The sequence below is a fragment of the Pistacia vera genome, unplaced genomic scaffold (assembly GCF_008641045.1).
Source record: "Pistacia vera cultivar Batoury unplaced genomic scaffold, PisVer_v2 Contig431, whole genome shotgun sequence".
NCBI classification, from domain to species: Eukaryota; Viridiplantae; Streptophyta; class Magnoliopsida; order Sapindales; family Anacardiaceae; genus Pistacia; species Pistacia vera.
Window position 1 is genome coordinate 328,726 of NW_022196259.1, and position 26,848 is coordinate 355,573.

General features: G+C 37.1%; 2 protein-coding genes and 1 non-coding gene across 3 annotated transcripts; 1 reads left to right on the plus strand and 2 right to left on the minus strand.

Annotated features, from left to right (window-relative positions):
• Positions 1–431: 431 nt before the first annotated feature.
• LOC116143663 lies at positions 432–538 on the minus strand. The gene has a single exon (XR_004130164.1). It is a non-coding gene; the product is annotated as a small nucleolar RNA R71 (small nucleolar RNA).
• Positions 539–13,003: 12,465 nt separating this feature from the next.
• Positions 13,004–15,052, minus strand: LOC116143658 (pentatricopeptide repeat-containing protein At1g80550, mitochondrial-like). The gene is given in 3 exon segments (XM_031429105.1): positions 13,004–14,352; positions 14,354–14,438; positions 14,440–15,052. Coding segments are annotated over 3 exon segments (1,074 nt in total). The 5' UTR covers positions 14,724–15,052; the 3' UTR covers positions 13,004–13,647.
• On the plus strand, positions 15,012–23,795 carry LOC116143649 (BRAP2 RING ZnF UBP domain-containing protein 2-like). The gene is made up of 12 exons (XM_031429098.1): positions 15,012–15,155; positions 19,530–19,645; positions 19,856–19,964; positions 20,144–20,258; positions 20,411–20,508; positions 20,997–21,103; positions 21,196–21,445; positions 22,105–22,158; positions 22,286–22,425; positions 22,516–22,584; positions 23,076–23,130; positions 23,213–23,795. Exons 1-12 carry the CDS (start codon positions 15,012–15,014, stop codon positions 23,384–23,386), a joined length of 1,431 nt encoding a protein of 476 aa, XP_031284958.1. The 3' UTR covers positions 23,387–23,795.
• The last annotated feature ends 3,053 nt before the right edge of the window (positions 23,796–26,848 follow it).

Sequence of the window (26,848 nt, forward strand, 5' to 3'; positions counted from 1 at the left end):
GAGAAAGAGAGGATATAGTGGTTGAATCAGAAGAAATAGTTGTTGAAATGGTAGAACCAGAAAACAGGACACTAAGGGAATTCTCAGTTCCCATGGTTAATGGCAATGGTTCGAGCATTACGAGACTAGCAGTCCAAGCCAACACATTTGAGATAAAGTCGACAATTATCCAAATGATCCAGCAGTCAATAAGGTTTAATGGTGATTTGAAGGAAGATCCGAATCAACATATTGCAAACTTCTTAGAAATTTGTGACACCTTCAAGTCGAATGGAGTGTCAAATGATGCCATTAGGTTGAGGTTATTCCCATTCTCATTAGGGGATAAAGCTAAGGGGTGGTTAATGGCACTACCATCGAGAACTATCACAATATGGAATGATCTAGCACAGAAGTTCTTGACCAAGTTCTTTCCTCCAGCAAAATCAGCAAAATTGAGAAATGATATCACATCATTTCTACAAGATGAATCCGAGTCATTGTGTGAGGCTTGGGAGAAGTACAAGGAATTGATGAGGAAATGTCCACACCATGGGTTGCCAGTTTGGCTTCAAGTCTAAACATTCTACAATAGACTGATGGGTAACGTGCAAACCATAGTGGATGCAGCATCGGGAGGAGCTTTGCAGAATAAGACACCAAAGGAGGCTTATGAGTTGCTTGAGGTTTTGGCAAGCAACAACTATCAAAGACCAAATGAGAGAGCAATAACAAGAAAATCTACGGGTCTTCATGAAGTTGATGCCTTCATAGCCATCTCAGCCCAGCTCACAGCACTTCAGAAACAGTTGGGAAGTATGCAGGTAAATTCTATTCAAGCACCTCAACTAACTTGTGATTTTTGTGCAAGTAACCATGTGAGCAGTAAGTGTCAAGTGGGGAACACATTTGCTTCGTCATCTTTATCATCTGAGCAAGTGACCTACTTGGCAGGAAATCAGAGGCAACCAAATAACCTGTACTCCAACACATACAATCCGGGGTGGAGAAATAATCCAAATCTGGCTTGGGACAATCAGAACCACCAAAATAATCAATGGAACCAAAGAGCATTGCCAAACAACCAACCAGGGGTGAATAATCAACCGGGAGATCCAAGAGTGACAAAATTGGAGGACATGTTTAGGAAGTTCATGCAAGCGACCACAGGTTTTATGAATGAGACGAGGACGAATTTCAAAAATCAAGGGGCATCCATTCAGAATCTTAAGGTACAGATAGGGCAATTGGCCGAGAAGTTAAATGAGAGACAGCAGGGATCTCTACCAAGCAACACAGTGACTAACCCATGGCAGCAAGTAAATGAAATTTCGTTGAGAAGTGGGACAGTTTTAGAAGAGGTGGAAAAACCAAGGAAAGAGGAAAATCCATCAAAGAAAAATGAATAATCTGATGAGGAAGTTGATGAAGAAATCATTACTGAAGAGAAACCACCCAGCCCAAGGAAAGATGAACAGAAGCAGGAAGAGGGGAAAAAGAAAAGGAAAGAGAAATTGCCATTCCCCGAGATACCACCAGAGTTGGCGCATCACACACCACCCGTACCTTTTCCTCAAAGACTCAGAAAAGAAAATCAAGATAAGCAGTTTATTAAATTCATAAATGATTGGCTATAGTGCAAGTGGGAGATTATTAGAGTAGATGCCCTAGAGCCAATCAATTATTGTAGAATTGATTCTTTGTAATAATGTTCATTGATCAATAAAATGCATTTTATTCTATATCGCGTAAATCATCATTGTATGTATTGATATATGTCCTTAGAATGGTAGAACCGTGACGAGGGTATCAAGTGTTTCAAATCTTGATATGGAGAACCCTATGAGCACATATGGTGGCCATTTTAGAAACGTCCGTAGCCCCAGTATTATTCTAAAGTAAGGGCACAGATAATATGGTAAGGCTATCATAGTGTTGAACAACTCTATCAAAAGGCAGTGACTGAGCTCACTTGTCAAGGTTTTTTGGTGACAACCTGGTGCAACACATGGGTGCTTGCTATAGGCAAGTTCACTAGACTGACACACCAGAGGATTCCATATGGATGGTAACCCCAGTGTCTATAGAACAAATCCTCTAACGAATGGTGATGCATGTGATCCTTAGACCTGAGATCACCGGAGCGCCTTGTGCACCGATTGGTGTAGTTTGACACTAGCCTAACGTAGTTCTATTCAGAGCTATCAATACGATAGTGATTGGCTGCATCAAGGAGTGTATCAAGACTATGGTGGATCGATAGAGGATTCATCGCTCCCAGGCACGGGGGGAAGTTATCTCACGGCGCAATTCAGTAAATGGCAATGACACTAAAACTATAGCCACAGTGGGATTAAGTTGTTGCTCTATCCAGTTTATAATTCCAGTCATTGGTCTAGTAACTAAATACATACATATCAAGAGTAACTGAGGTTGACCCTATTTCTATGTCTCGGTCTCGTTGAGATAATGGATGATGAAAGGATTGAATTGTACAGTAATGATAATCCGTGGATTATACTGTTTTTGTTAGACTTTTTAGTTGGATTTCAGATACTTTTTAGTTCATTTTGACCTGAATTGCTACTGAATTCTTTATATTTTGTGTTTCAAGCTAAAATGAACATTTTATGCAAATAATGAGCGAATTGGAGTTTTTGGACTCAGAAGTGAGCGAATCTCAGAAGTTGGGAAAGTTATGAAGCAAAGTGGAGCACTATGAAGCTTGTTTCCATGAGGAGAGTGTTGAAGATCGAAGATTGAAGCAAAGTAAACAAGCAGAGGGCAATTTTGTAAATTTAGAATTCTACATGAAGGTTCGCCGCAGCGAAGAGAGTTGCGCACGAGAGCTTTATTTCACTTCTTCGCCGCAGCGAAGTCTGCAAATTCCAAAACACACAATTTGAATTTTTATTCATTTTCCTAGGGTTTTAGGCGAGGTATAAAAGAGAAACTTAGTCATTTTTTGTAGGGTGGTTCGTTTTTAGAGAGAGGGCAGCTATTTTCATATTCTTAGGTTTATTTTGGGTGAACTTTGATTGAAAAAGGGTGAAGATTCAAGATTAAAACCAGTGGATTCATCATTTGGGGAGATCTCTTGTCCTTTCTCTTATTTTCATTATGTTGAACATTGGGTTTTTCATTTCTTTTGTTTGTGTTGTTGATTTAGCTATGAACTAACCCACTTTGGGTTAGGGTTTTGATGTAGCTCGGATTCTAATAGGTTAAGAATTGATGATTATTATTTTCATATGATTTTGCTTTGATTGTGTGATTATTCTGTATTTATTGTTTTTATGTGATGAACATGATGAGATTGAGAAATAATTCATGTTAAGCTTCTTGGGTAATCACCATTGTAGTATTAAATGCTAGAGATAGATTTAAGAATTAATGAAATCAATTTAGGATTCTTTGTGCTTAATGAGCTTTGAACTATTAGTCTTCATTTTGTTGGGTGCGGAAGTTTAATAGGGAAGAGTAAGGAAATATAGCCTGAGAAGGTATATTTTATACTTTAGAGAGTTCGATTTACAATCAATGCATGTGAATATGGAATTAGTATAATCCTTAGGTTTGACCCATAGAGTCCGAATGAAGTCAAAATCCTACCCATTTGTTTGAATTGATTTTATCCGTGTTTTAAATTTGCTTTCATAATTTAGTTTTGAATATTTAGAAATTTTGATTTAGTTTAGTTTAAAATTCTCCCATCAATCCAAACAACTCGATTGCTCCAACTTAAAAACAATAGAAAAACTTAGTGCTTAGCCACCAATCCTCGTGGGAACGATACTCACTTATCATTTTATTACTTGTGCGACTAGTACACTTGCTACATTTGCATGTTGTAGTTACAACGCATCAATAAAATTCTCCCATCAATCTAAACAACTCGATTGCTCCAACTTGAAAATAGTAGAAAAACTTAGTGCTTAGCCACCAATCCTCATGGAAACGATACTCACTCATCACTTTATTACTTGTGCGACTAGTACACTTGCTACATTTGCATGTTGTAGTTACAACGCATCAGGTAACCATATCATTGACGGGTAGCTGCTTCGCTGAATCCGAATCTATCAGGTGGCCATGATACCTTGCTAGGGGCTAATCTTGGTCTGTGTGTAGTGAGACGATTAATTGGTGTTAATCGCGATACTACACACTATCGGTATGATGAGGAGCCTATGGGTCACACACATAGAAGATAATTTAAGAGCCAGTTTATAAGAAGGGCGTTTTCGTCTTTTTAGGCAAAATGGTATTTTGGTAATTTCACAGTGTAATTAAATTTGTTGAGGTCGTAGCTTTATTTAATTTGTTAATAAAATTAAATAAGTGAAATTATATTTAAATATGTGTTCGCATATATTTAAATGAATTATTGTTATTATTAAATGTTAATATATGAAATATATATTAATTTAATTTAATTGAAATAACAATAATTATTAAAATATCTAAATGGGGCTGTTTGGACATAGGAGTTGTTTGGGTTGGTGCCCAAGCCCATTCCATGATGGAACAGGGCATAGTGTGCACTACATAAGTGCAACACTTTGTGAAATAATTAATAGAATTCATTTTCATTCACAAAGCAAAAAATTCAGCCCCCTTCTCTCCCACGCTAGATTGCTTTTTTACTTGAAACAAAATTTGCTTGATTTTGTTCTTGGTTCTTAAAGGCTAAAGAGGATCTAGCAAATCCCTTTTTAGTTCGTTGGGGTTATCTTCATGTGGACTACCGCCTGTTCGATCCCACAATTGGGTCGGTAGCGAAAACCGTTCAGAGACAAGTTGGAGGAGCCTCCAAATGTGCGTATGATTTCTTAAACTCTAAACTGATTTTTCTGCAGATTCTAATATAATTTATAAACTGTAAATTTTTTCCCTGATCTTGGTTCTAAGGAACGATCTATGATGTAAATAATTTTTGTTTTCCGCTGCCATGTATGATCGTTTCCTAACACCGAATGGACCCGTTCAATAAGAGGTTATCTACCTCAACTTTTAAAGCGGCATACCGCTCGAGGTCTATTACTCTCCTCTTTTGGCGAATCAATATTCAAGGAATGGCATATAACATTCGGGCTGATCCCGACCATGTCAACATGAGTCCATGCAAATATGTCGACATTTTTCCTAAGGAAGCTTGTCAGGTCGTTGGCGAGCTGAGGGTTGAGATTACTCCCGATCCTCAACACTCGGGTTGGCTCTCTTTGATCGACCGATACCTCGGATAAGTCCTCGACTATCCCACTGTGAGGGCATTCCTAGATGCAAGGATCCATGTCATCCTCAACCAAGCTAGGTTGTGGCTCAATCCTGCTGATTGCCATTGCCTGCTTAAGGATGTCAAATGGTGTTCCCTTTCCTTTGCACGTCATCTGCACTACCCTTACATAGCAATCACAAGATGCGCGTTGAGATCCACTTACTTCACTTATTCCCGTCGGGGTGGGAAACTTCATCTTCAGATGGTATATTGAAGTGACTGCCTTAAAGCTTCGTAGTAAAGGTCCTCCCAAGATGCCATTGAAAACGGAAAGACAGTCTACTATTAAAAACTCAGTCATTTTGGTCAGCTCGTTGGTTTCTCTCAACATGACCTGGAGTGAGGTCATCCCCTTGGGAATCAAATGGTTACCAGTGAAACCGTACAAAGGGGTGGAGGTAGGCTTCAGATCTGGCTCGTCCAGTTTCATCTTCTCGAAGGCTCGCTAAAATAAGATATTCACGGCACTTCCATTGTCCACCAGCATCCTGTGGACTTCGCACCGACCTATTTTAGGCGTGATGACGAGAGCATCCTTATGGGGATGATGCAATCGCACTAAGTCTTTCTCGAAAAAGGTGATTTCCTCCTCTCTGCGAACCTTGACGAGTCGCGGCGTCATGCTCATGACACTTATGGGGTCATGACGGGCTTCCCAAGCATACCTTTCCTGGGCACCTCGAGAGTTCCTCGTGGGGTGTGGTCCTCCAAAGATGATCCCCACACTGTAGAGGCCTTTGCAACCACAATGCCTCTTCCCTGGTTCCTCTTGATTTTTCTCCCAAACGGGAGTTGAGTCATCAACATACTCTTTGAAGTGTCCCTATTTAATGAGGTCTTCAATTGCTTGCTTGAGGGCCCGACACTCATCGGTGTGGTGCCCATTATCCCGATGATAACAACAGTACTTTTTATTGTTTCTGGCTGAGAGGGGATTCTTCATGGGCTCGGGCTCTCTGAGCAAACTGACCTCTTCTGATTTATCCAGAATAGCCGATACCAAGGCATTCAAAGGAGTGTACTAACTCTTGTCGCGATCACGACGAGGAACTGGGGCATAAGATTTCTTGGGCTTGTACCGCTGCTTCTTTTCTTTTCGCTAATCATCATTAGTCTATCTGTAATCAGCCCTCCTATCCTCCCCTCGGTTGGGAGCACTACCCGATGGATCAGAGTCATGGCGACTAAGAGCTGCCATGGAACTTTTGATCCAGAGATACTTTTCAGTAAGGCTATAGAAGCGAGTGAAGGAAACATCGTCCTCAGATTGCAGTTCCTTCCATAAGTCTGTTTGCGAGCAAACTCCCATAATGATGAGAGTTCGAACAGACTCTTCGGGAGTATGAACCATTTTGTGGAGCTCCCTGTGGAACCTGTCTATATAAGATTGGAGGGGTTCATCCCTCTCCTGTCGTATATTGCTCAGGTAGCTTAGCGGCATTGAGAACTTCCTGTTCGCCTGGAAGTACCTCAGAAATGTCAAGCTCATTTAAGGCCATGAGCTGACCGATCCTACTGGAAGCGACCTGAACTAGCGCTTGGCATGGGCGGTAAGGGTTACTGCCAAGCAACGACATTTTGCCAAGTCAGAGACTTGGTGGAGTTCCATGAGGTCGTTGCACTATTATAAATGATCCTACAGATCGAAATTCCCATCGAATGCTCGCAGGTTGGGCATTCTGAATCTCGATGGGAGAGGGGCAGCTAACACTGCCGGAGAAAAGGGAAACACCTCTGCGATCTGCCCTTGCTCATGTTGTTGAGCCTTAAGCTGATCCAAAGCTCACTGTAGTTCCTCAATCTAAGGCAACGGAGCTACCTGGGGATCACTTTCCGCAACGTGGGTTCGACCCTCACGGTTGCGGTTAAGGAAAGACCGCAAATCAGACTCTTCCTCACCTTCGTTGTAAGCTTCGGGCAATCTTGGCACACGCTGGCTAGAGCCGTGTGATTGCATTAAGTGATTCGGTGAATCTTCCCGACCTCTGTGGTGGTACAAACCGACCCATGGACGATGGGAATCCCCTGCATGATGACGATCGAAGTCGTCGTTTTTCCGTTATTGGGAATCTCCCCGCCTTGCACTTTTGTGGGAGTGCCCATGCGACGTGGTGCAGAACGGCTCATGCTGCGACATGTCGCTGAGTCGCAATACCACAGGTATTCTACCCGGGGCACGATTGGTGTTTGCTAGTCCCTCGAAGCCTTTGGGTCCGTTGTGCGCCACTTGCTTTCCCTTTCTCTGACGCGCTGCAGTGCACGCGGTATGGGCTTTTGCCTTTTTTTGCGCTTTCACGAGACCTGCAGGCCTTTTTTACGGTGGCACCGCCTCATTGGATTCGGGTGGCATGACCCGATCCAATCGGTCTAGCCTTTGGCAGACCATTTGAAGAGTATCATTGAACCTCTCCAAGTAACTCATGACGGTTGGGTCAAGCCGCGAGCTTGAAGGAATATCCCCCGTGATATTCTGCTGGACTGGCGGCACTTCGGGAGCAGTGTCCTCCTGGATCTGGGGGATTTCTTCATGCCATGATTGGTTCGCTCAAATTCGAAACTGCAAGTCATTTGCTGTTGTAGGACCAATTAGTTAGAGATTTTTCTGATGAAGAGTAGGTACTAAATCAGGCCCTCCTTCTAGCGTCAAACTGTTGATGCTTGATTTTGACACCAACTATTCTCACGTGTAAAATGCTAAAATGACTTAGAAGTCACACATGATATGAGGGGATTGAATCAAATAAAAAGTGAAGAGCAATATTTAAAGTGGTTCGGATGCTCTAAAACAAATCCTACGTCCACTGCTATTGTATTAATAAGAGAGAGTGATCAGGTCGCGTTCAGCGAGTTGAGTTACAATTTAGAGAGAGAGAGTTATTTCAGCGTAAAATTAGCTAATCCCCCCAAATGAGAGGCAAGTCCTCTATTTATAATGGGAAAGTTCAAGGTAATGATTATGAAAGCTGCAAGTGGGTAAGTGTCGTGCAAATCCTTTCTTTGCGTCCCATTGATCACCTGCCCGAGGGATTTCCTCGATTAAAGCAGGGCTTTGACACGTGGGCAATCTCCAGCCGCTTGTTGGCCTGGCACTCACCTGTTGTACTGACAGGAGCCATGCCACTTGCACTAGGTGAGACGTGGCCGCACCTGGATGGCACAAAACCCTTCTGAACTCTGACCATCCTTTACTGACGAGGCTCCACGTCAGCCCTACTTTTTCAGGCATAACAAAGATCTAGATAGAAAATTAGATATAATTGCTTCGAAGAAAGCTATGTCCAACTTCAGCTCAAGCACAAACAGTAGAGAAGAACTGGAACAACCAATGACAACATCTTCAGTTGATTTAACGAAGGTTCGTGGAAGAAATGAAGATAAAGATAGAATAGTGAATTTGTTGTTAAGTCCAAGTATTCAACAACAAGACTTCCGTAAGCTCAATTATTGGGATTGGAGGGCAAGACCACTCTTGCCCCATTAGTTTTTAATGATGATAAGGTCAAAAGCCATTTTAATGAAAAAAATATGGATGTGTGTTTATGAACATTTTGATGAGTCTAGTATTGCTAAATCAATTTGAATCTCTTACAAATGATGCATCAAAGTTAGTTCTGCTAGAAACTATAATGCAAAATATATGTCAACATATTGAGGGAAATAAGTTTCTTCTTGTCCTAGATGACATTTGGACCGAAAATTCCAGAATTTGGGAAGAACTGATGAAGTCTCTCAAGTGTGGTTCTCCAAAAAGTAGAATTTGGGTAACCACATGAAGGAGATTGTTGCAAATGTCATTTAAACCACCAACATGATCTCACCGGGGATTGATACTATCCAAGGAGGAATGTTGGTTATTATTTAGTCAAGTTGCATTTTCTAGAAAAGCCAATAAAGGATTTGAAGAAATTGGTAAACAAATTGTTCAAAAGTGTAAAGGCTTGCGGGTCTTTTGTGCTTGAAAAGATTTGACAAATAGAAAAATATCGTAGAGAGCAGAATATGGGAATTAGAAGTAGAACAAGAGCTTTTTCAACCTCTACTTTTAACCTATTATATTTACCCCCTATTTTGAAGAAAATGTTTCTCACATTGTTCAATTTTTCCAAAGAATTATGAAATATAGAGAGTACAATTGATTAAGTTATGGATGGTTCAAGTTTATGTAAGGTCAAAACTAAACAAAGATATAGAGTTAATTGGTAAAGACTAAAGAGTGTTTTGAAAACTTAGCAATGCATTCTTTTTTTCAAGATTTTCAAGTAAATGAATATGATAACAGTGTAATATCTTGCAAAAAATACATGATTTTGCTCAGTTTCTTACCCAAAATGAATGTTTTAGATGGTAAATTTAAATCAGAATCTTTTGATAATGAAGATATAACACAATTGCCCAAGACATTGTGTGAGTTGCTCAATTTAGAAAACTTAGACATCAGAGGGTGTTGCAATCTCCAAAAACTGACTTCAGGGATGGGAAACTTAAATCAACTTGAGACATTTGTTAAATTCGGATACTTGTGTAAGTTACATGCCAAAAAGTTTGAAGCGATTAACTTAGGCGAATTTGTTGTAAGTGATGGCAGTTATGGTAATAAAGCTTTATTCTATTGAATGTCTGAAAAACTTCAGACTCATTGGAGAAATTCGCATTGAAGGATTGGGAAACTTAAGAGATGTGGGTAAGGTCAAGGGAATAGAACTAAACAATAAGAAAAACTTGCGTGACTGGATTTAGACTTCAATGGGAGGATGAATGAACGGCATGAAGAACTTTTTGTGGCCTTGCAAACTCCAAATTTGGAGATATATGGCTACGAAATTACAGAGGTAAAACTATGTCACCTGATTGCATGAAGTCGTTAGACAATTTGAGAAAGTTATGTACGTGGGTTTCATAAACTTTGAGCGTCTGCGTCCCCTGGGTAAATTAGCCATCAACCCACTGATAATTTCCTCTCCTCCTTTTTAATTAGTTGTTTTTTGACATTATTTGTTGTATTTTCTGGGAATGAACTCTCATAAAGGAATATATAAATGATTTTGCAACAAATATATTGTCAAAAATCATTCACATAGAATCATGAGCTGTACCATGCTAAATGTTTTCTTTTTCTCTGTTTTCAAGCTCCAGGAAGCAGTCATGCAGGGGTAACCTTTTCTAAGAAGTGCTTAATTATCGCTATTTTCTGAAGTAATTGTTGTTGTAGGTCGGAACCTGAGACATGGACTACGTAATTTTTTTTTTTTTTTTTTGGGTAAAGGACATGAACTAGGTAATTGGGCATAGGGCATCTTAAATTCTTAATTTCGGTCGTATTGTGTTTTAATCATCCTCCTAACTCTAGTTATCATAGTATAATATTACAAGGTGATATGATTTCTTCGGATCTACTGTTCTGTGGCAAATTTATCTTTTGCTAAAATCTTCTTTTACTTTCTTTTCAAGCTGCAGCAACCGAAAAATCATGCATTAAAGATATCTTGTGAAAGAAATGTTGAATACCAGGCACCATTGCAATGTGAAAACTAAAAATGCTCCATCAACTTACCGTGGTGTTTTTCAAGAAGCTGTTGTCTCTCAAGGTTTCTACCAAACCACCTCCATCAGATGTCAAATTTCTTTCTTAATCTTCTTATTTAAAGTTATCCCCTGCTAATTATTTTCTTTTCTCCTGCTCTCAAAATCCAGCAGTCATGCAATAGAGACATCTACTGAAACAAATGTTTATATTGGGTACCATTGCCATTTGAGTAGCCTCCATCACTTCGCCGTTGATGCTTGAGCATGGACTAGGTAATTGGCCATCTACCTATGCATTAGAGTATTAATAAACTAATTTCGACAACGAGTCCTTTGGTTATAAAATTGTTTACCCAAAAAAGGTAATTATTGGAAAATCTGTTTGTCTTTTTATCAGGAAAGTAACTCAATGGTACTGATCCTGGAAAGAAAATCTTGATGCATCATTTGATCTATATATTCTCAACATTTTTCATTCTTTTAACCTGATTTTCTAAATGGCAGCATTGGAACATTTCGTCATTCAACATCCAATTGTTTCATGATAAGATGCCAAGCTCACTTGCATTCACAAGTAAACATGCACTGTGGCAATTTTATCACATATATAGGTTACTATATCATATGCAGACTCAATAGTTTTGTGTACATGTAACACAGCTTCTTTATCCTCTGTGACAGAAACTACCAAAATTTGCAGTCTAAGTCCACACAGTTACAATTTTCAATAATTGTGTTCTCCGACCTGTAAAATATGTCTATGGGACATCCGAGGAAAATTGAAGATATCCCTTGCATGGGTGTGGCACTAGCCAGTCAGAGTGTGCTCGATGTTCATTGGCATAAAGGAAAAGACGTGTTTCAGGAACTTAACTTTTACTCAGTTTCAAAGTGTCGCAGCATATTTTCATTATGAAGAACAGAAGTAAGCAGAGATAATCTAATATAATTCATCATGTTTTTCTAGATACACAATCAGTAACATGGAGTTATTGATTGAACACTGACTCTTCCACCAACTGGCATGATTATAATACACTAGATGCTTAATTACATGAAGCAAATGTCCTGTTTCAAGAACTTGAGTCTTTCTCAGGTTTGCAGTTTCCAAACGTATGATAAGTAAAGAACCAGAGTCTATGCATATAATCTAGTAAATTGTTCTTATCAGTTGATGTGAAACATGAACTATCTGATTCATTTTCAATGTTCATGGAACTCTGTCGATTCGACAGAAAGTTACAGGAATCTCAAGTCACAAAACTTCCTTATAGTTCCTTTTTTTTTTTTTTTTTTTTTTTTTTTTAGCTTGATTAGCAGTGGTAGCTCATGGTTTTTTATCCCGGGACCCAAGCTAGAGCAGGGATGATGCTATTCAACCAAAGATAACTTACCTCCAAGCGGTAGTTGAAGTGCACAAAAATAAATGTCACAGCTAGTTCAGAATAACTAGAATGCGGCACAAGTTGATGTTAGAGATTTGGAATGAATTAAGTACCTGTATTGTCATCCCAGTCATCTAAGTGGAGTTCAGATGACGTGCCTTTCTCATACCATTGTGAAAGAGACTGTACCATTGTACTCTTCTGATCTATAGCAAAAAAAATTCAGCCATAATATTGCCCTGAATGTAGCCCAAATCGGTGAACCAGGTAAATTTTTTTTTTTTTTTCCCTCTTATCTCTATTCATATTTGATTTTTTATCAAGTGCTTAATCTTGGGTTGATTTTCTAAGCACTTATTTACAATAGAATCTTTCAAACTACAGTCATACATTTTACCGGTTAGCTTAATAACTAGTAAGATAGATGTTGTTGGTGTACAAGAAGATTTGGAATTAGATCTTCATCACATTGAGACTGAAAGGCTTTTGGTTTAAATTTAGAAGTGTTCCCTCCTGCCGGCAATTAGGATACTGAGTATTTACTAATTATGTTAAATCTCATTAGGATCTTTTTCGTAACTTAACAGGTTCATTAGTCTTTTGGTCTCTCAGCTTTCTATTATGGTGTTTTATCTCACTCATCATTCTGAAATCTCATTTAACTGGAGCTTGTGTGACATGGAAATGATTGTTTAATTTATGGAGAACAAATAACTCTTCTTTTGCAGTTTGTTGAACATTTCTTGGTCGAAATATAACTTTATAAAACTTTAGAGATAATCTAAAAATCTAAGAAGTATTTTAATACTTTTCAACCCTATGAACGTTGTTACAAAGAAAGACCTATTTTCTCTCTTATTTTACACAAATATAACAGTACAACTAATATATAGTGTTACAGTAGAGAAAAAATCACATGTTTATGAATTGCCACAGCATTGACAAAGTAAGCTGGTTTGTCATTTCTAGACTTCAAATTCAAGCCAGGGTACCAAAAAAGGAACAATTAAGAGCTTCTTACTTGCGTTCATATAAAGTGCCTGAATTCCATGAAGAAAATTAGAGTTGATACAGCACTTCTCCTGAACACACTGAAAAACTTTCACAAGCTCAGATGATAGTTGCAGCATATAACAATCGCAAGCTACATCTTTTATCATGTCCATCCTTGGATGCAATGCTCACATCATCAACAATGAGCATTCCCACATAATCATAAGGATAGCCCTTCTTCTAACGCACAGCCAAAATTCTTGCAGCTACAGCATGATCATATACTTGTTTTGTCACGATAATTTACCCTCTGTGCTGAGTGTGATCATGATTGCAAAGTCTCCTTCCTAATTTCCCATCAAATCCACCATTCACTCCTCCATGCACTAACATCATCACAATGTAGCGTCAACTTCTTCATTAATAGAATCTGGGTGAAACCAGAATCATCTTCTCAATGAACATTATTCTTACATACCTATCCACCATCTAATCCTCTCCTGGCACCAGCTTTGTGCCCAACTCTGCTCTTGGCCTTGGTGAAAGACCTTTAGCTAACATCTCGTCATCATACTTCTTAGCCATATCTAACATACCTTTTTGAATTAGAGCATCAATCAAAGCATTGTAAGCAAATTCATCCGGGCTACACCCAAGCTCTTCCATCTTCTTCCACACCACAAAAATCGGTCGAAGAAAACCCCATCTCTCAAACTTTCTCAAAAGTATCACATAAGTATCCATCTTTGGCCGAATCTCACTCTCAATCATTCTGTCAAACAATCTAAGAATCTCCCTCGGCTTCTCAAGACACCGAAAAAAGCTATGGTAAGTAAACACATCCGGCGCACAACCCTTCTCAGGCATTTGACCAAGAAACTCATATGCTTCCTCCATCCTCCCATTCTCACACAAAAGCTTTATAATAATATTGCAAGTCACAACATTAGGTTGACAACCAACCTCCCTCATCTCACGTTACACCCTCATTGAGAAATCAACACCCTCTGATAGCCCAATGGCACGAATAACTGTATTATATGCCACCACATCCATCTCAATCCCCATCTCCTTCACCTCCTTAAACAATTTCACCGCCTTCCACGGCTTCCCACTCTTGCACACAATATCCATATATATTGAATACGAATGCAGATCTTTAACAACACCTCTCTTATCCATGTCCTCCCAAAACTTCCCCACACTTAGCCCACCACCCCATCTTAAACCACCCTCTAAGAATCATATTATAAATCTTTGTATTATTATTATTAAACCCCCACAATCTTGTTTTCCCCAAAACACAAATCTTGAGCCTCAATCACATGCTTATACTCACAAAGTGAGTCAACAAAGTTACAATACGAAGTCTCATCTCTCAAATTAAACTCACCCAACCGATTAAACGTATCCACTGCTTCATTAACAAGATGTGCATTTACATAACGCTTAAACATGATACGAAATGTGGCATGATTAGGAAGTGAAAGGCGGTTTTGTTTCATGCGGTGAATTAAGTTCCAAGACTGATCGAATTCAAAGAACTTACCCAAGATATCAATCATGCAATTATAGGTTTCTGTGGTGTGATTAAATTGGTGGTCTGTTTCGACCCAGTTGAAGAACTCGAATGCGCGGTTCCAGTCATTGGCGTAGGAGGAGAGAGTGTTGTGGACAGTTTCTTGGTCGAAATTGTGGGGATTGGAGTGGGGTTTGCGGGTTTGAGAGTGGATATAGGAAGTGCGAAGAGGAGAAAATGAGAGCAAGAGAGAAGAGGAATTGAGTTAAAGCAACGAGAAATGGTTGAAGAGAGCATTTGAACTCGACTATGTTATGTTCTGTGTGTACCTATAATGACGGCGGCTTCTATGAAGCTGAATGTGAAGAAAGTAAAATCTGAGTTTAATCATAAACCCGCATCCAAACAGACCCCGAATCCGGCAACGTCTTGGGCAGGACGGCTCCAAGGTTCTCCGTTACAGCATCACTCTGTTACTGTAATCTCCATCAAAAGGCTTCATATTTTGAGAATCCTCAAATGGAAATAATTTTTTCTATATATAAATATATAATTTTAAAAGTTAAATTTTAGCATCATCCATCATAATATGATTCTGATTTCAGTATATAAATTTTTATATGGCCGAACGGCATTCCCACCCAAACTTTGCCTAAAGTACAAGTGAGTATCCAAAAAGTTTCAAAACGACAAATACCCACTTTCCGTTCATATCTGTTAGTGAACTCCGTCTTTAAGAACTGAAAATACTAAAACGCCCTTATTATTTTCTTCTTTCTCCTCTTTCTTCTTCTTTCCCTTCTTCTTCTCCACCGCTTTAAACACACCTCCTTCTCTAAGATTTCATCTTTTTATTTGCAACAACAAAAGTGCCACACCAACAACCACCACCACCACTCCGGCAGTAACCACCACAACAACAATCGTCCCGACAACAACCACCACATCAACAACCGCCCCACAGCAGCCACCACAACATTAATCACCCCTGAAGTTTTCTTAGCAGTTTAATTTAGTCATGTTCCCTGTATAAATTATTGAAATATCACCATTTTTCTCTGAAATTTAATCTTCAACTCTTTAATAATGCGATGAATTTAATGATATTAGCTTAAGTGATTGTTAAATTGTTTGCCAAACAACAGACGCTCTTTCTGCTTTGAAATACGCCTTGGTTGATCCAAACAGTGGGTTTCAAAGCTGGGATGCAGCATTTTTTTATCCATGCACCTGGCTTCACGTTACAGGCAATGATGATAACAAAGTCACAAGGTTGTATATATATTCCACCTTTCATTAGTTTATTTAAAGATTATTGAGTTTAGATTTGGCTATTTGAGAACTCAATTTTTTTAACTTGAAAGTGGAATTTCAATTTGCTTCTTGAAGGGCTCTTGGCAATTATGAACTCCAATGATCTCTTGTCCCTGACCTTGGATCTTTGGCTAATCTTCAATATCTGTAAGAACATTTTGTTAATGTTGTGGTGGCTGCTGTCCGGACGATTATTGTTGTGGTGGTTATTGCCGGGCTGGTGGTGGGGCACTTTTGTTGTTGCAAATGAAAAGACGAAATCTTGGAGAAGGAAATGTGTTTAAAGCGGTGGAGAGAGGAGAAGGAAGAAAATAATAAGGGTGTTTTAGTATTTTCAGTTACTATAGACGGAATTCATTAACAGATATGGACAGAAAGTGAGTATTTATCGTTTGAAACTTTTTAGATACTAATTTGTCTCTTAGGCAAAGTTTGAGTGGGAGCATGTGACCTTTTTATATTTATAATACATGATAAATGTCATGGATCTTTCGTCTAAAGCGCATATAAGGGGGAATCCTTTCACCCACGTATGATAGTGGGTTTACTCGAGACAAGTAGGGGCCAGAGATGTCACAAATCCCACAATCGGAAGCGCATTAAAGAGGTGTTAGAGTTAGCCTTTTGGTGTGTAGTGATGTAACTCCTTAGTTCCTAACATGTGACATAAAGTTTTTTATATCAAATTATTGAAGTAACCAATTACAATGAAATTAACTATTATTTCAGAAATATTTTTGTTTGAATTTGTCAAAATTAACTAGGTAGTAAAAATAAATAAATTAGGATTATTTCTCTTTTGTAAACTCTTAAGGAAACAATTATAAGATAATTTCAAAGAGTGCTGCTATTTACCTCATATTTTATTTTATATTATAGACTCCAATTATTATTATTTTTTAATTATAGTTTTTTCATTAAAATTATTAAATAGCATATAAGAGTTATATTTAATTGCTATTTGATTTAATAATGTTTGTCTTCTTCATATTTTCAGTGTAGATAGTTTTAGTGTTTTATTTTTACCATTTTGTTACTTCATATTTTTTATATATAAAGACATGTTTATATTAGTTTTTAAATTTGGCAATACGAGTAACATTAACTAGATAATATGCACAATTAAAAAGACGAACCAATTAAAATTCTATCTAAAGTATTTTAATTTATTCATAATCTCAAAAAAAAAAAAAACTTCTTTTGTGTGTAAAATTATTGTCAAAGCCAAATGAACTTTTTTTCAGATGCATAAACACAAAAATCACTCAATTTCAAAACTTGGAACTAGGTTCTGAAAAGTTAAATTGCAAGGATTAGATATTTTATATTCCAATCCGAACTGGATACTAGAAAAATAAACGGATCTTAAATATGATTTATTCACTAAGCTAAAGACATAATAATGAGAAACAATAACAATAGAAAGTTTGTTTTTTTAACACTTTCTATAACATCACTCAATTTCAAAACTCTAATCAACTTTGAATCGATTATAACAACCACGAATATAAAACTCAAATACAAAATATTTTCTCAACAAACATATCATACATAACAAATTAACATCCTAATCCTATGATCCTAATTATCTCAACATTCAAAACTGTTATCTATACAAATCCTCTAATGTTGCTATTTAATCAACCATCTCTCATGAATGGCAAGCTGATATTGTTCCATGAAAAGTAACACCAAGATCAAACCATTCAGCAACACTGATCGGAGTGCACTGTCAAAAGTAAAGGCGGTGGAATGTCAACTGAACGTAGCCATCGGATCAGCATTACCAAGAATATCGATATTGCTAGAAGTGCTAAATGAGTTATCTGTTTAGTGGATTTTTCTACACTCCTGAACTTGGAAAAGAACATCCATGGAGGAAATAGAAGAAGTATGGTCACTATTACAAGTAGAAGAACCAAGAATGGTTGAGGATCTAGCGCTAATAAGTTTAAGAAACTACATATTTTATCTCCTCTGTTGTAATTAGCTATGAACAAGTGATTTTCTTTTCAACAGTTTGAGGTTGATTTTGTTTAGTTAATTTGGAGGAATTTTCAAAAGCCTTATGGGAAAGAAGTTTAGTAGAAAACTAAACAATCTTATAATGTTGAAAAATTATCTGATTAAGGAGAAAATCTTAAGTGAGACAAACATATCATATCATTTATGTATTTGTTTACTAATAATTTAAAATTTTGTCAATTTCTCTTGTATCTGTTGCTTGTTATTGACCAAGATAAAAATTAATTAATTAATTATATATAATCAATAAATTATCCAAATTTTATTTAATTTTATTGTTTGTGCACACATCAAGATAATGCTAGAAGATTTATAAAATCAAACAGATTTTAACAATAATTTATTATGAACGGTTGCATTTTGATGATTGTGAATCTCATCAATTATATGTCAAAAATTTAAGAGAGTTTTACAAAGACATATAACAATCCCCACCATTGATTTTTACGATTTTTTTTTCTCTCTCTCTCTTTTTTTATTTTTTCTTTGTTTTTTTCTTCTTCCTCTTGTCATATTGTAGTCCTCTTTGGTAATAAAGTTTTTATTAATTAATAATGAAAGTTTTCCAATTCTTTGCTTAGATTTGTCTTGATTACGTGGCGGCTTACTATTGCTTCTTCAAAAACAAGCAGTGCACCGCAACCGTACACTATCTGGTTTTCTTTCTTTGTATACTATATAAGAATCTTATGACTTACTGTCACATACCATTCTGACAGCCATGTCATCAAGCTCCAGCAGAGCAATCGTCTACGAAAATTATCCATCGTCGCCCTCGTCCGAAACATCAACGTCCTCCGCCGGAACATCGACGTCCTCCGCCGGAATGATCTCCGACGACTCATCAGCGTCTAATAACTCAATGACTACGGCCTTAGCTTTCTATTCCGGAAACTCTAGAACCAGAAAGATATGTGGCGTTATGCGTCTTTTCAACAACAACGTCGACGATGGCGGCGTCGTTGTTTCAGCTTCCTCTTCCAATCACAATCTACCTTTAAGCTCATTTCCTCACCCTAAACGGTTTTTTTTTTTCTTTTTTGTTCTCTCAATTCAATTTCTGTTTAGTAAAAGAATTGTTTAATTTGAATTTTTTTTCCTTAATAGAAAAAATGAATTGGAAATTGAATTATTTATACTTTACAAAAGTTAGTTTAGGCAATAACTCAGTTCGGAAAGTACTTCGGCACCATTAAAAGCACTTTTAAATAGCCAAAAATGTCTTATAGGTCTATTATGTCGTGTTTTGCTGAAATAGGTACATAGCTTGCACTAAAAAATCACTAGTGCTTATGGGTGAAACTATGAGTTGAGATTTTATCGAACAGTGCCATTGAGTCATTTCTTATGTGTTTTTGTTAGATGTAATCTCAACATTGAATTTACATTGATCAATTGTATTACATTTTATTGAAAATAGAAAAATGTGTCACTAACCTGTGCCTTATTTAATTTAATCTGAAAATGTATAATTTATTTATTTTTAATTGAATTTTTGTTTGATGTTGTGTAGGTGGGAAGGAAACCTCTTGTATGTGTTCTTGGACTGCCAAGCCACATGACATATGCAGATTTTTATCAGTTTTGTGCTTCATTTGGTCAAAATATATCGGAGATGCGCATTGTTAGGTAAAACTTTTTCTCATCATCCAAGTCAAAGAAGTAAAATCATAGACTTTAACTCTCTATGGGATCTGCTTTGGTAATCGTTAAGATCACAAAGTGAACATGAAAACAATGTCTCTGCCCTAATCAATAATACTTGAATTCGTTAAAGGGAACACAATGACATTATTGATATATATATATATATATATATTTTTTTTTTTTTTGGTTTAGGATTAATGGGATGAAGCATCAATACAGTATTTTGTTAAGATTTGATAGCCAAGGCTCTACAGATAAATTCTATCAGCATTTCAACGGTAGAAAATTTAATTCTCTGGAGGTATGCTTTGCTCTTTTTTATTTCTAACCGACAATTGAGTGCTAGAACAAAACTTTAAATAACATTGATATTTTGATTAAGAAAATTTATATATGATGATGCTGTTAGAATTATTTATTGATTGGCTTAATCATTTTTCCGTTAGTTTTTATTTATTATTATTTTTCTTTTTAATACAGGAAGGGGCTTGCCGTGTGCATTTTACAGCTGACATACAAAATACTTCTGACATACTTCATCTTGGTACAAAGCCTGCTCCTGCTAGCTCGCTGGCTTCATGTCCAGTTTGTCATGGTAATTTCTCGGTATTAGTTTAAGCAACTGATTACCTTCCCTCTTCAAGTGTGATTTTTTCAAACTGAGTTGTCAGAAAGCTTCATGAATATGAACCAAAATTGTAAATGTTTTTACAACTGTTCCATTTCTCCAATTTTTGTTTAATACAGAGGGATTAGACCAAGGCACAAGTGGAATTCTTAAAACTATCTGCAATCATTCTTTCCATTGCTCTTGTATTTCAAGATGGACAGATTCTTCTTGTCCTGTAAGTGGTTCTAATTTTCTTGTTCTATATGTTTTTGTGTTTGTGTTTGAGTGATGATCGTGGTACTTTCAGTGTAGGGATTTTTAGTGCTGAGACAATTTGAAGTCTAAATGTGGTCTTACTGATCTTCCAATGTAGATGCCACTTGCTAATTCAATTTTGAGAAAACCTTGTGGTGAACAATGACATACTTCTTTGACTTGGATGATACCTAATGATTTAGTAAACTTTATATTTTTCTTTCTTAATCCTTTTTTATGAATGAATGATCCATATACTTAAGTCGACATAATAGAGCTTAAATTTCCTGGTATATGGGTGAGGTTTTGCCATAGTTGCAATTACTAATTATCTTTTCCTTAACCTTTTATTAATTATTTCAGCAGTCATGTAATTAAGCATTATTGATTCTAAAGCGTTTTCCCTAAATAAAGTTTGATTGAGCTAATAGTTGACAGTTGTTGACTAGTTTTCTGCATTTTGTTTAGGTTTGCAGATATTGCCAGCAGCAGCCTGAAAAATCAATATGTTTTGTTTGTCAAACCTCTGAGAACCTCTGGATGTGTGTTATATGCGGTTTTGTAGGCTGTGGGAGGTATAATTTTAATTTCATTACTGAGTGATTATAACCCTCTAGTCAGATGTAGCTTTTCTCTCATCTGTTTCTTACTGAAAATATTGGTGTAGGTATGAAGAAGGGCATGCTAGAACTCACTGGGAGGAAAAACCAAAGCACTGCTATTTTGTTAATTTGAAAAAACAGAGTCTTTGGAATTATGCTTGCGGCAATTATGTTTACAGAGTAATTCGATCAAAAACTGATGTAAAGCTGGTTGAGTTGAATTCCCATTGTTTGCATGCTGAAGATAATTTCAGAAGCCATGGTTGTGATTCTGAAGCTGGTGACGCTCTTTTAAACTGCCCCGTTAAAGCGGTAGTTGCAATTGCTAATTAATTTCTTTGCCTTAACCTTTTGCTAATTATTTCAGCAGTCAGTGTAATTAAGCATTACTGATTCTAAAGTTCTTTCCTAAATAAAGTTTGATTTAGCTAATATCTGAGAGTCGTTGACTAGTTTTCTGCATTTTGTGGTTTGCCGATATTGCCAGAAGCAGCCTGAAAAATCAAAATGTTTTTTGTGTGAAACTTCTGAGAACCTCTGGATGTGTGATATATGTGGTTTTGTAGGCTGTTGGAGGTATATATATATATATATAATTTTTTTTTCTGAGTGATTGTAACGCTTTGGTCAGATGTAGCTTTTTCTCTCATCTGTTTCTTGCTGAAAATATTGGTGTAGGTGTAAAAGAGGGCCTGCTATAAATCACTGGGTTGAAACAGGACACTGCTGTACTCTTGATTTGGACAAATGACGTGTTTGGGATTATACTGGCAGCAATTATGCTCACAGACTAATTCAATTAAAAACTGATGGAAGCTGTGATCGCGATACTGGAGCTAGTGAGGCTCTTTTAAACAGCAAAGTTGAAGCGGTAGTGTTTTCTGTTAACTTGTCTAAGAATTTGTTCATCATTTAGTGGTAATATGTTCCTTAATACGTTGCAATCTGATATCCTCATTTCAAACTATGTGCAGAATGCTAACAGGCATAATAAAACCCTGGCCACCTGGCTTAAGAAGCAAGAATTAGTAAGTGCACTCTTCCATTTTCAATGATTAAATGACTTTGCCTTTTGAGCCCTTACTTGACCTTGAGCTTGAATCGGATTTGTTGTGGTTGCTGCTTGGTGAACTAATATTTCTGTCTTGACTGTAGTATTATGACGGCTTGGTACAAGAAATCAAAGAAGAAACTGAAAAATTGACTTCTGAAGCTGTTAATAAGGCTATCTCTGAAAAACTGCAGAAGATACAATCCAAGTTGGATAGATGTGTTGAAGAGAAGAAATTGCTTGATGTCGTAAGTTATTCCAAAGTGTGGCTTGAACAATAAGTTCCAAGTTAACCCTTGATTTTGTTAACAACGAAAATTTCTTGTTTATCCATGTGGTTCAATGAGAATCTTTTGGAAAATCAAGAGATATGGAAAGCAAAGATAGTGGAAGTTGAAGAGAGGTATGGTCATTTTTAAACATCTAATTCTTGTTCAGGTCCCATGTATTTTAGAAGGCATATTTGGTGGTAAATTTCAAATTGTTTATTAGGAATTGACCTCAAAAGTTGCTAGGAATTTGACAACCTTTTAAATTTCACCATCATGTGTGAAATTGTTGCATATTCTGCAATGGCCCCATTGTCAATGATCGCTGTTACATTAAATGCCAGAGAAATTTGTAAGCAAATACTGGTTAAATGAACATTGACAACTTGTGAGATTTATGGGCTAGATGTAACCTTTACAGGGAGACGAAAATACTTGTCTGTACTTGATGCGAAGATAACTTTTTTCCCAAAGGATTATGGAAGCTAAACTCAAATCATACGTGAAACTTCCATCTTTTAAGTCTCAGCGATAGTAACTCACTACAATTATAGACCATTGCTCAATTTGTGAAGTTAACTGATGGATGGCCTTATTTCATTGCCTTGCATTTGACTTCTCTCAGGGAAAATAAGGCTTTGAGAGTGAAGGATGATAGAACACTGGAGTTGGAAAAGAAGGTGAGGCATAATTTTCTTTCTTGGCATACTGATTTAACCAAGTGTTGAGCATTCAATGTCGCTTTCTTCTATCTACTTGCAGCTTGCACAATTGATGGCAGATCTTGAAGCAGAGAAGACGCCGGAGCAATTATCAATATCAAATGAAATTGAGGATGGTACTATCTTGCCAATATCGGTTGAGCCTTCTACGAGTAATGGTGCCAAGGTAGGAAAGAAAAAAAGGTCAAAAAGCAAGCGAAGAGGTGGGAGATAAGAGAATGCACGGTCTTTCTTGTTTGGGAGGCGCTAGGTTCTGGACATCCAGTGGTCAGCTTAGCTTTTATCCTTTTCGCTGATTTGCGAGCATTTATATGACATGAAGATTGCTGAGTTTATGTGGATTGGGATTGGAAGACATGGCTGATTAATGAAGAGAAGACAATATGGGAAAAATTAATGGAGTTTGGTTTTAATTTATATGAAGGTTTAGATGCATTAATTGAGTGATGGCTTTTATCAGAATGAGAACAAGAATTAACAACATGCTTGACCATATAATTTTAAATTAGAAGAACGATGGAAAAAAGTTAATGTGTGATTGGAATCTCTGGCATTTTTCACACGGCTAAGAATCATTTAAACAATGAAAAGAATCCACACAACACAAAGGGGGCGTTTGGTTGGAGATAATAGAAGATTATTGGGGTTATATCATCTTATATTATTTGATTATCATATTTGGTTGTCAAATAATATAAGATTTCGATAAGCTTGTATTACCAATAGTTGTTACTGTTGGTAATATTGAAGGTAATCTGATTACTTTCATTTTCTTAGGTATTGTAAGATTATCAAGGTAATCTTATTTTTGTTACAATTCTATCCCTTATTAATAAAAAATGTTAGACAATAATACCCTTGTTTTAAAATAAATTTACATTAATATACCATTTTAATTTTACTCTTGTTTAATTAAATTTTTGGACAATAATACCCTTATATTTAAAGCAAATTACAGATCACCACCGCCGGCGACGGGCCAACCACCACTCACCGTCGTTAGAGTGTCACCGGAAGCCTTGAAAATGATCGAGATTCGTTAGGAGACTCCGAGAGGCTTTGATATGGTCGTTTTCAGCCATCAATATATTGATGGCTAAAAACAGCCATATTAGGCCAGATCTGACAGGTCGACCAGATCGATGGATTTGGCCATTAACGACCACATCCCTAGCCATTAGCAGCCAGATCTAGGCGAGATCCGGCTGTTAATCTAGTAAAAAATGACCACAATATATTTGGCTATTTCCAGCTAGATCTGGCCTGATATGGTTGTTTTTGGCCATCAATATGGCCGAAAACAGCCATATCGGAGCCTCGTGGTCATGGTGAGCTACTCAAGGCGAATTTCGGAGACTTTTGGCGGTAGTTTGCGATGGCGACAGGCGGCAGCAAGGGGTGGGGGTGATTTTGTCATAAATTAAAGTTTTATATAAATTGGGTGTTTTAGCTAAATCTGAAATGTTGTGGGTTAAAAGAAATTATTCAAAAATTAATAATAAAAATAATATCATAGTAATATTTAAAAAGAGGACAATTTAGTAATTTAAATAATATACCCACCAATTTATTCCCTCTAACCAAACATATTACTATAACATACCCACAAACTAACCAAACACATTTTCCTAAAGATTTCCAATAATCTTCAAGGTAATATAAGATTCCAGTAATCCAATATTCACAGTAATCTAATATTTTCTGAACCAAACGCCCCCTAATTAATGTTTAATTAATTAATTTAGATATCACATGTCCCTTAATCCTATTGAGTTAATACTCTTAGGGGGCGTTTAGATCATATAATATTTTTTTATCTTAATAATAAGATTACCGGAAAGAAAGATTACATTGTAGATTACCGGGTTTAAATAATTATTGTACTTGGTTCAATTGGGATGTATTAATAATTAATGTGTTTGGTTGATAGTAATAACATATGTCCTGAAATACTCTTTTACTACAATGCCCTTTAGATGATTACTAGATATAAATAATTAAGGGCTTGTTTGTTTTATTATTTCAAACCCTATTCTCTATCCTATTCCCAAAATACTTGTTTGTTTAATTATTTGGGAAATACTATTCTATTTTTTAATTACTTTTAGACCCCTTAAGTTTATTAACTTAATTAAACACTCCCAAAAAAAAGTTTAAAAATTAACAAAAACAACCTCACCCACCCATAGTTGCCAGATTCCGGCAACTACCGTCAGTGGTGGTCGGAATCTATCACAACGGCCTAAAAACGACCATAAATGACTGTTTATTCACCTATCTAACGGCCAAAGAAATGGCCGTCAATGACAGCCAACTCTTTGGCAGTCTCTGATGGCCAGATCTGACCTTTTACGGTCGTTGACGGCCAGATCTAGTCATAGATCTGACCTTTTTCGGCCAGATCCATGGTGGATCTGGCTGAAAAATGCCAAATTGACACGCCACTGGCCAGATTCGACTAGTCTGAGTTGTAACGGTAGATTCCGACCAGATTCCAACGGTGGTGGCCGGAATCTAGCACTATGGTGATGGGGGTGTTTTTGTCATTTTACAAATTAGGTGTTTTGTAATTATTAACAAAGCCAAAGATATTTTCATCCACATTGTCTATTGTTTTGGGGCAAAATTGGACAGAAATTTGGATTACCGAAGTAATATTTTAATACCACCCTCCCCTTAGGTAATATTATTCCTGGGGATTTACCCCATTTTTGGCACTATTTGTCATCTTATTTTCAGGTAATGTTTTTGTACAAAAATGTCAAACACGGTAATCTGCTCAATTAAACAAATATTACTCTTATTAATAAATTTCAACCCGATCCAAACGGGCCCTTTCTTGTATAACAAATGCCATAAACGAATGTAAGTGTAGCAAAACAAAACAATAAAGTCTTACACTATGTTTGGCTTACTATTTTTATCCAGATTCTGGATCCTATTCTCCAAATAACGTTTGGCTTATTATTCCAAGAATATTACCCTATTTTTTTAATTACTTTTAGACCCCATAAGGTTATTAATTTCATCAAATACACCCTAAAAAAAAAGTTTTAAAATTATCAAAAACACCCCCACAACCCATACTCGCCAGATTCCGGCAACCACCGTAGGTGGTAGCCGAAATCTATACAACGGCCAACTTGCCGACCATAAATGGCCGGAAGTTCACGGATCTGGCCTTTTCCGACCAGATCCACCACGGATTTGGCCGGGAAAGGCCAGATCTGGCCGTCGTTGACCGAAAACGATGACCATATCTTTGGCCGTTCCAGCCAGATCTACGGCTGACGGCCAAAGATATGGCAGTCGTTTTGGCCTTTTTTGGCCGTCGACGGCCACGGCAGGCCGTAGATCTGGCCTTTTCCAGCCAGATCTGTGGTGGATCTAGCCGGAAAAGGCAATAACGACTCGTTACGACACAAATTCGATCGGTCTGTGTCGTAACGCGATTTTTCGGCCAGATTCCGGCTGTGGTGGCCAGAATCTGGCACTGCAGGTGGTGGGGGTATTTTTGTCAATTTACATGTTGGGGGTATTTATGAAATTAGCAAACTTAGGGGGTTTTTCTATAAATTTTTAAATTTTACCTCGTAATACTCCCATATTCAATTATCCAATACTATCCCCAAAATAATAAACCAAACGCATACTTAACTATTGTATGTGTAATTGA

What these genes read in the sequence shown, in the direction of transcription:
- LOC116143649 (XM_031429098.1), top strand. Translation starts at nt 15,012, where the DNA reads ATGACGGCGGCTTCTATGAAGCTGAATGTGAAGAAAGTAAAATCTGAG. An exon ending in GAAAATTTAATTCTCTGGAG is followed by an intron (nt 19,965 to 20,143) that starts GTATGCTTTGCT and finishes TTTTTAATACAG; the next exon opens with GAAGGGGCTTGCCGTGTGCA. An exon ending in ACTGCCCCGTTAAAGCGGTA is followed by an intron (nt 21,446 to 22,104) that starts GTTGCAATTGCT and finishes AACTATGTGCAG; the next exon opens with AATGCTAACAGGCATAATAA.